A 10,545-nucleotide genomic window follows, 5' to 3' on the forward strand; every position below is an offset into this window, starting at 1 on the left:
GAGCCTCACCCTCATCAAATCATAAAATTTAATGCAAAGTATGTAGATTTAGACTAGCATACGTGATGTGTCTAATGGTGGTGGAGTGAGAGAATTTATTGGGTGATTTAGGGGATTTTGTGTAAGAGGATATGTACTTTTGCTTGTTTAACAAGCAAACTTCTTACATGAAAGTGATGTGACCTTTTCGATGACATATTCTCGATTAGACCATTCCCGAGTATTGTCGGCTAATACCCGGTCAGATAATAAAAATCTCCCGATTTCGGTTTACGGTTAGAACTTCGAAACACAGAATTCGGAGTGAAAAATAAAAATAATTAGAAATGCGTTCTGAACAAACTTGATGTCTATCTTCACTCGAAATAATATATCAAAGCCAATGGCGAAATCGGAATTCGATTTCGAGGTAAGGAACTCAAAAACACGTTATGGGCCGAATTCGGGCGAATTTGGGTCCGACAGTAGCTCAAAAACTTTCATTCACAGAAAATTACGAAAATTTATCACAAAATAGGAAATCACAAAAAAAGACTAACACTCAACTAAGATTTAGTCTAATTCAATACCGATTAATATCAAAAATTAATCGTTGTTAAAATAAATAATTAATAAAACATACATAGAAAATTCATGGTGTTACAATCCTCCCCACTTATAAAATTTCCGTCCTCGAAAATTAAACGTACTTCTTAAGAAAACAGATATGGGTAGGACTCTTTTATGGCATCTTCGACTTCCCAGGTTGCATATTCTCTGTTTGCTTGATTCCAAATCACCTTTACTAGAGCAATCTCCTTGCCTCGTAATGTCTTCACACTACGATAAAAAATTCTTGAGGGCATAGTTTCAAAAGTGAGATTATCCTTTAGCTGGATTGAATCGGATTCGATAATGTGCGACGAATCACTAATGTACTTTCTTAGTTGAGACACATGGAAAACATTATGTAGGTTTGACAATAAAGGTGGCAAGGCTATTTGGTAAGCTACTCGCCCGACTTTTCTAAGGATTTGGTATGGTCCTATGAGCTTACGGGCTTTAAGCACTCTTCCAATACCAGTCGTTGGAACCACCCTCATGAACACATGATCTCCTTCCTCAAAACTGAGAGGGTTCCTCCATTTGTCATAATAGCTCTTCTGCCTACTCTGAGCTGTCTTCATGTTTTCTCTTATCATTCTGATCTTTTCTGTCGTCTGCTGAACCACATCGGGTCCTAGTATCAGATTCTCCCCTGCTTTAAACCAGCATAATAGTGTTCTGCTTGCCGTAAAGAGCTTCCTATGGCGCCATGCCGATGCTCGAATGGAAGGTGTTGTTGTAGGTGAATTCTATCAAATGCAAGTAGTCCGCCCAACTTCCAGAGTGTTCCAACACACATGCTCTCAGCAGGTCTTCCAAAGATTGAATAGTTCGTTCAAATTGGCCATCCGTCTGCGGGTAGTAAGCTGAACTCATACTCAGTTTGGTACCTAAAGCTGTTTGCAAACCATTCCACAACTTCGAAGTGTAACGTGGGTCTCTATCTGAGATGATATTCATAGGAATACCATGCAATCAGACAATTTCTTTGATATACAACTCCGCTAGCCTTTCCAAAGAGTATTTCATATTGATTGGCAGAAGGTGAGCTGTCTTTGTCAAACGATCCACTATCACCCAAACTGCATCATAATCTTTTTGGGTCTTAGGAAATCCGCTCACAAAATCGATTGCAATGCTATCCCATTTCCAAACAGGAATATCCAAAGATTGAAGTTCTCCTCCAGGTCGCTTGTGCTCGATCTTTGCCTTTTGACATGTTAAGCAACGCGAGACATACTCTTCTACTTCTTTCTTCATGCCAAACCACAAGAACATCTTCTTCAAGTCTTGATACATCTTGGTAGCTCCAGGATGAATACTTAGTTTGCTCTTATGGGCTTCGTCCAAGATTGCCATTTTCAAATCGGGGTCTCTTGGCATACAGACTTGGTTCTTGCATCTCAGCACTCCATGGGTTCCTTCTTGGAATTCTGGGGCTCTTCCTTCAGCCAATAAGGTTCACTTCTCTTGCAGTTCTATATCAAAACTTCGCAAGCCTTTCAGTTGTTCCAGAAATTCATTTGTTACTGAAAGCATACCTAACATCAAACTCTTAGGTTTTACTTGCACCACAAGGCTTAAATTCTTGAAATCCTCAATCAATTCCATCTCCTTGACCATCATGGTTGATATATGTAGAGACTTTCTACTCAATGCATCAGCCACCACATTAGCTTTCCCAGGGTAGTACTGAAGATCAAAGTCATAGTCCTTAAGGAATTCGATCCATCGTCTCTGCCTCATGTTCAACTCCTTTTGGTCGAACAGATACTTCAAGCTTTTGTGATCACTGAAGACTTCAAATCTTACTCCATAGAGGTGATGTCTCCAGATCTTGAGAGCAAATACGATCGCAGCCAATTCCAGGTCGTGCATCGGATAATTCTGCTCATGTGTCTTTAATTGTCTTGAAGCATAAGCTACCACCTTTTGTTGTTGCATCAACACATAACCTAGGCCTTGTTTAGACGCACATAGTACACATTGTAGTTTCCCTTCGAGTCTGGTAGAATCAACACAGGTGCTGTAGTCAATCTTTTCTTCAATTCTTGAAAGTTTTCTTCACACTCCGCCGTCCAGATGAAAGCCTTGTCTTTCCTTGTTAACGCAGTTAGTGACAATGCCAATTTCGAAAATCCTTCAATAAACTTCCGATAATATCCTACTAAACCGAGGAAGCTTCTGATCTCCGTACTGATTTCGGAGAATTCCATTCCATCACCGTTCCTACTTTAGTAGGGTCTACAACAATTCCTTCACTTGATATCACATGTCCAAGAAAATTCACCGATTCTAACCAAAATTCACACTTTGACAGCTTGGCATAGAGTTGGTTGTCTTTCAAAATCTGCAACACTGTCCTCAGATGCTTCGCATGTTCCTCCTGATTCTTCGAATAAATCAGGATATCATCGATAAATACAACCACAAATGAGTCGAGGTATGGATGAAAAATCCGATTCATGTAGTCCATGAACACTACAGGAGCATTGGTTACACCAAATGGCATCACGAGATATTCGTAACGACCATATCGCGTCTAAAAAGTAGTTTTCGGAATATCCTCCAACTTCACGCGTATTTGGTGGTAGCTAGATCTAAGATCGATCTTTGAAAACACTTTAGCTCCCCTCAATTGATCCATCAAGTCATCAATTCTCTGCAATCGGTACTTGTTCTTGATGGTGACTTTGTTCAACTGTCGGTAGTTAGTACACAGCCGCATACTGGCATCCTTCTTCTTCACGAATAATACTGGAGCACCCCATGGCGAAACGCTGGGTCTGACAAATTGCTTTTGTAGCAAGTCTTCCAATTGCTTCTTCAACTCTGTTAACTCCAACAGTGCCATCCTATAGGGAGCTATAGAGATCGGTCCAGTTCCAGGAACTAGATCGATAGCAAACTCTATCTCCCGCACCGGGGGTAAACCTGGAATATCTTCCGGGAACACTTCGGAGAAATCTCTAACCACTGGTAGGTTCTGAATCTCTTCTCCACCTTTCTTCTCCAATGAGGCTAGCAACATAAATACTTGAGCTCCATCATTCAAGAGTTTCTTCATTTGATTGGTAGTGGTGCTTTTGGTTTCAAAATAGGATTCAATGGGGTATTTGGGGTCACTAAAGATCACTGTTTTGTTAAAGCAGTTCAGAAGAACATGGTTGTTAGACAGCCAGTCCATCCCTAAGATGATATCTAGTTGGAATAAGGATAGACATATGAGGTCTACTATGAAGGTTCTTTCATATAAAGATATGGGATATTGAGAACACTTAGTTGACACTATGATAGGTTCAATTGTGGGTGTGGATACAATTAGGTCATAGGGTAAGGACACTATAGGCAATGCTAATCGGTTAACAACATCATTAGATATGAAAGAATGGGCCGCACCCGAATGAAACAACACATATAAAGAAATCTCATTAATACGACATGTACCTTGTATGAGGTCTTCGTTGCCCTAGATTCCGGTTCCTCTCATGGTGAACACCCTTCCTTTGGCCTTAGGTCTTTCCGCTTGAACAATATTCACTTCTTCCCTTTTCAGCTTAGGGCACATCGGCTTGATGTGTCCAGGTTGATTATAGTGATAGCACACTAGGAAGTTGACATTGAAGTGCTTCCCCTTGCACTTCGAACACCAAGGTGGTGTGTTGAGGATAGAGTTCCTAACTGGTGAACTCATTTTGTTGTTGTTGTTGTTGTTGTTTCCTTGTCGGAAGCCTCTATTGTTGTAAGGCTTGAAACTCATCTGTTGATTCCCTAATGGCGAAGCATAGGGTTTCTGGTTGCGGTTGAAAGGCTTTCCCCTTCCAAGTCCTTGCCCAAAATTTCTTTAGGGTCCATAGGAATTTCTAGGTGGTACGACACTTTTCAGCGCTGCATTCCTTGCCTTCACGCTTTCTTCATAAAGCCTGCACTTGTTAACTAGAGTTGCAAAATCTGGTATCTGTTGATGTACAAACATCACCTTCAGGTCCTGTCTGAGTCCATCCTCAAACTTAGCACATTTGGACCTTTCATTCCCCACTTGATTGTAGTGTGGGGCATATCTCGCCAAATCTTCAAATTTGGCAGCGTATTCTCCAACAGTCATGCTTCCCAGCTGCAGATGCAGGAACTCCATCTATTTCTTAGTTCTCATATCTGCAGGAAAGTACTTCTGCAGATATCTATCTTTGAAAGTTGTCCAGTTGACAACTTGTTGTTCATGCACCATCTAGCGGCTTGTAAACTCCACCAGTTTTCAGCCTCCTTAGTAAGCATATAGGTCGCATAGGTGACCTTCTGCTCCTCAGTGCACATAAGTGCCCAAAAGATCCTCTCTAACTCCTAGATCCAGTCATTTGCAGCATCTGGTGCAAAACCTCCTTCAAACTTTGGGGGTTGACGACGACAGAATTCGTCCAAGCCCCTATACTGGGCCGATCCTTGAGTTGGTTGTTGTTGTTGTTGATTCAGTTGATGAAAATTAGCATTCACACCCTGAATCGCTGCAGTCATTGCAGCCATGAAGTCCAAGTTCGCAGTTCCACGTCTAGCCATCTTAAATATGAGAACATTAGACGTGCATGAGATACTCCTTCTACCGAAATTATTCATGGGTTGTATTTTCATTCGAATAATACAAGCAAATATTTAAACACACTAAATCATACAAGAAAGCATGTGAAGCCATACCCAAGGTCGGATAGAAAAGAACCGCTCTAATACCATGTTGTAACGCCCCGAAAATTACTCCAAAAAATATTGCTCAAAAATTGGTAAAACGTTTTAAATAATGATGTCATATAAAATTTATTTCCTTATATTCGTTTCATTTTCGGAACATCACTTTAAGTAATATACAATACGGAAAATCAAAAACCATTACTTAACGGTAATAAAAATAACTCAATATAATTTCGAATCATACTTCATTAGAATATCATAAAATGTTGATACAAAGTACAAGGGAAAATCCTAATCGTCGTCCAAATAAAAGTATTCACAAAATAAATACCCTACACAAGGGAAACACTCGCTTGGATCCTCCTCTATCTTCGAGTCGGAGGAGAGGTTGACAACTTCAATGGAGTACTCAATGTTAATCAACTCCACACAGTCATACTCTTCAGCTGCTGGCTCATCTTCCTCCGCCGCCATCTTCTCCTCTAGAACATAGGGCGAATGATGCGAGGGAGTCACCAACCTTGCATCCGCCTGGAGGTTTGGCATCGCCCGATGGGCTGCTCTCCTCCATACTGGGGAATTTATCGCATCATCCCAAGTTTGTCGCCTCCTGGAAGGTCCTGTAGCATTTTGCCCCTGAGGGGTCATAGACTGGGTCGACGGCACAGCAGGTGCCGATCTACAAGGTGGCAGGGTAAAGGAAGCTTCCAGCTCCTCATGTTGGTAGGGAAAGCGCATGAAAGATCCATCACACACCATCTCTATCTCTAAGGCACAAGGGCCTATGTAGGTGTATTATGGCTATCACTACTCCATGCCCCCTCTTGGGACATCGTAAAGCGGTCGATTTGAACAAGACGCGAATAAAAGAAAAATAGAAAGAAAATGGAGTAAAATATCTAATGAATATTACTCATTGACGGCGTGGAATTACACGGAATATTACATCCAGACAGACACACATAATAACACAATATATACATCACATATAAAAAAATGCACAATGATGAATGATGTTGTAATCTCATATTATGAGGATCAAAGTCCAAAATCTCAATGTATGAATGTTATGCTTGTTTCATCCATCCTTTCACCAATATCCTCCCAATATACTATTCGGAAATAACCAAGAGTGCAGGTCCCATAACAAGCCGATTTGAACGCACCAAAATTATTCCTCACAAGGATATATATTTACACATTTATTTTATATGCTTTTATCTTTATTTATTTATTTTAACTTTAATTTTATTAATTCATTTTTAATAAATATTATATAATTATTATTATATAATTACATATTTATTACTTTTAATTATATAATTTGCTTTTTCATAAATATTTTATTATTATTTTTATATTTATTATATAATTAGATATTTATTAATATTCTACCTAGAAATTTGTAGTCTTGGTGTTATATTATTCACGGAGATACGTAAAAGCAATATATAATAATTTTAAATACATAAATATATTTTACCTTTATAAATAAATAATCAAATAGCTTTGAGTTTTAAATTAGTATATGCAATTAGTGAGATATTATATTGTATAGACGAATGATGTGCTAATAATTTCTTTAGGTTATAATCAACTCCTGAACATATATCTCTAATTCAAATACCAAGGTATTCTAACAATGGGTATAAAGAGGATTTTCAACATGGCCCAAAAAAATGGCAACTACAACAATAAGTAGTGTATTCGGTGTTCCACAGAAAGCTGGATCACAATAATAATCATAAGAATAATATTAATAATATATGAAGGATAAAGTTCTACTATTTCTTGGTATCTAAACATTTTAGCATTCTTATTATAAAATGATTATATAATTATACTTATTTTATCATAAAATTAGAATATAAGACTTTGTATTCTTTAATAAATAAATCTAACTATAAATACAATTAAATTAGAATATATAATTTATAAGTATGCTACCATCTGTCAAAACAAAATTAACATAAATATTTATCCTTCATTAAAGTTTTTTCTAATTAAATAATTATAGAAATATATGATAGGCTGAATAGGTTTAATGATAAAAGGCCTAGAGTCCCTCCGAAATGGATGACAGATTATACTATCTAGATCCTTCTATTTTAATTTCACTTTAAGAATTTACCTTTCAATCAAGATGTTGCCAAGTGTAAGGCTAACATCATAATTAGGGTTTGCTTATTGTGTTTAAGTTGAGTAGCTTTCCTTGAGAGGGATATGAAAAATCTAGAGCGTTGCTCAATCTCTGTTCTTTTCTTTAATTTCCAGAATTATTAACTTCATTGATAGAAACCCTATATCAATTTGGTGCTTTCATCTTTCTCACGCCTCCTAAAAACACTTCTCAACCCTTGGATGATCCTTTGAGCAACATTATGGAGAAACTCTCCTCTATGGAGCTCCAGTTTGCTGCAAGACAAGAACTTATGCAACAAACCATGAACACTAGACATGAAGAGCTACAATCTGTCATTTCAGATTTGAAATCTCAGATCCAACCTAAACCATCTCCTTCTCCACCCCCTAGTTTCTCTAACCAATCATTCTCTACCCTCATTCACTCCTCTACCTCCAATCCATATCCTAATCTCAAACCCCCAAAATTAAACCTTCAATCATTTGATGGATCTGAACCATTGGACTGGATTTTCCAGGTGGAACAATTCTTCCAACTATATGAGGTTACTCCTCCAAAACGTATGGAGCTAATGCCTTTCTCAATGATAGGAGAAGCACTCAGCTGGTATAAATGGATGTTCCAAAATCAGCAACTCACAACCTGAAATGATTTTACTAGGGACTTACAACAACGTTTTGGTCCATCAGCTTATGATAACCACCAAACGGAGTTGTTCAAGTTGAGGCAATTTACCATTACCAGAGGCGTTTTGAAAAGCTTTCTAACAAGGTGGTAGGTCTTCTCCCTGAAATGCTGTTAAATTGTTTTATTTCTGGTCTTAAAGTGGAAATTCATAGGGAGTTAGCAATTTTACAACCTCATTCAATTAGTCATGCTATGGGTTTAGCTAAGTTGATTGAGAGTAAAATTAATGATGAAAAACCAATGACACGTTTTCCACGACCCACTAGTCAGCACAACGTCTCATCAGTCGCTGGATCTGTTTCAGCACCACAAAATAAAGTGACCATTAAACGTTTAATAGCAGCCCAAATGCAAGAACGAAGGGCCCGGGGTCTTTGTTATCACTGTGATGAGAAATACATTTTTGGTCACAAATGGCAACCTAAGCAATTTTTCTTATTTGTGACTGATGATGACCCTACTGAGCTATGCAATCTAGACTTAGGGTTGGAAACAAAGGTGGACACTTCTCCTACCATCACCATAGAAAATTCTCCACTGGAGAACCTTGAAGAATTTGTTCATTTTCAAATCTCTGCCCAAGCACCCAAAGGCAATCCTTCGCCAAGGACACTCACATTTCAGGGTCTTATTCATGGTCACCCGGTACATGTTCTGGTTGACACATGCAGTTCTCATTATTTTATGCAACCACGCATAGCACAATTCCTCAGATTGGAGATTTTTCCTACCCCTCAATTTCCAGTAATGGTGGGAAACGGGGATCATATTTATTGCACCGGTGTGTGTAGAGAAACTCAACTACAATTGCAACAACAACTTTTTCTGGTACCATTCTACTTACTACCTATCTAAGGGGCAGATTTGGTCTTGGGTATTGAGTGGTTACAAACACTTGGACCTATTACCTCCGACTTTGCTATACCATCAATGTCCTTCTACTATGACAACAAATCCATTACTCTCATCGACCAAAATTCCCAACTACCACATATAGCTTCCCTAAACCAACTAAACAGACTCTCACACACCGACTCTATTGCCGAAATGTTTTGTATTTCCTTCCCAAAACCAAACCCAACTACTACTACCATACTACCTACTACCACTCTTTCACCCAACCCTACAAATCAAGAAATTAAAGCTATCCTAGACTCATTTACCCACATATTCAACCCACCTAAAGGACTACCACCCTTCAGACCCCATGACCACCGCATTACCCTACTGCCCAACTCTCAACCTGTTAATGTTAAACCCTATAGATACCCTCACCACCAAGAAGATGCCATGACCAAACTCTTATCTGTCATGTTGCATGAAGGGATTGTCATCCCAAGTACAAGTCCATTTTCTTCTCCGGTATTGTTAGTGAGAAAGAAATATGGAACATGGCGGTTCTGTGTTGATTATCGTAGCCTCAATGCTATTACAGTGAAGGATCATTTTCCGATTCCTACAATTGATGAACTTATTGATGAAGTTGGAATTGCCACAATTTTTTCAAAAATTGATTTGAGATCTGGATATCACCATATTCAGGTTCATCCAGAAGATACGCACAAGACTGCATTCCGGACTTTCGATGGGCACTACAAATTCTTGGTAATGTTGTTTGGGCTTACAAATACCCCATCCACTTTTCATTCTACAATGAATGATTTACTACGACCCTATCTACGCAAGTTTCTGCTGGTATTTTTTGATGATATTCTGGTTTATAGCCCTACATTAACATATCATGTTAGTCATCTTCAATTAATTTTAAGTTTGCTATCTGATCATCACCTTTATGCTAAAATGTCGAAGTGTACTTTTGGAGTGAAATCAGTTGCATATTTGGGCCATATTTTGTCAGCCAAGGGGGTTCAACCTGACCCCGATAAAATCCAAGCCATTGTTGAGTCGCCCGTTCCGTGTTCATTGACACAATTACGCGGGTTTTTAGGCCTGACTGGATTCTATCATCGTTTCATTCAAAACTACGATGCTCACGCCGCTCCACTCACAGATTTATTAAAACTGTCATAGTTTACATGGTCATCTATGGCACTAGATGCTTTTATACAAATGAAACAAATAATGACACAAAACCCCGTGTTAGTGCTTTTGGACTTCAATGTTGTCTTCGATGTTGAAACTGATGCGTCCGCATTAGCTATTGGAGCAGTCTTATCACAAAATGGACACCCAATTGCCTTTTTGAGCAAGAAACTGTCTCCTTGGATGCAAGCTGCCTCTGCTTATGTCCATGAATTATTTCCCGTTACATAATCAATAATGAAATGGCGTGAGGATCTTCTTGGCAGATATTTTCGCATATTTACTGACCAACAGAGTTTGAAACATATGTCAACTTAGAGTTTTCAAACCACAAAACAACAACGATGGGCAACAAAATTACAAGGATTTCACTATGAGATATTTTACAAACCTGGTCGTGACAATAG

At 38.6% G+C, this 10,545-nt stretch overlaps 1 protein-coding gene across 1 annotated transcript; it reads left to right on the forward strand.

Moving 5' to 3' along the window:
* Positions 7,647-10,126, forward strand: LOC109344688. The gene is made up of 3 exons (XM_019583440.1): positions 7,647-8,014; positions 8,248-8,876; positions 8,958-10,126. The coding sequence occupies exons 1-3, from the start codon at positions 7,647-7,649 to the stop codon at positions 10,124-10,126; spliced, it is 2,166 nt and encodes a 721-aa protein (XP_019438985.1).

Source organism: Lupinus angustifolius, chromosome LG04, assembly GCF_001865875.1.
Source record: "Lupinus angustifolius cultivar Tanjil chromosome LG04, LupAngTanjil_v1.0, whole genome shotgun sequence".
Taxonomy (NCBI): domain Eukaryota; kingdom Viridiplantae; phylum Streptophyta; class Magnoliopsida; order Fabales; family Fabaceae; genus Lupinus; species Lupinus angustifolius.

Coding starts and splice junctions, on each gene's coding strand:
- LOC109344688 (XM_019583440.1), top strand. CDS start 7,647: ATGGAGAAACTCTCCTCTATGGAGCTCCAGTTTGCTGCAAGACAAGAA. Junction 8,015..8,247: donor ATAGGAGAAGCACTCAGCTG/GTATAAATGGAT, acceptor GGAAATTCATAG/GGAGTTAGCAATTTTACAAC. Junction 8,877..8,957: donor GGATCATATTTATTGCACCG/GTGTGTGTAGAG, acceptor TCTAAGGGGCAG/ATTTGGTCTTGGGTATTGAG.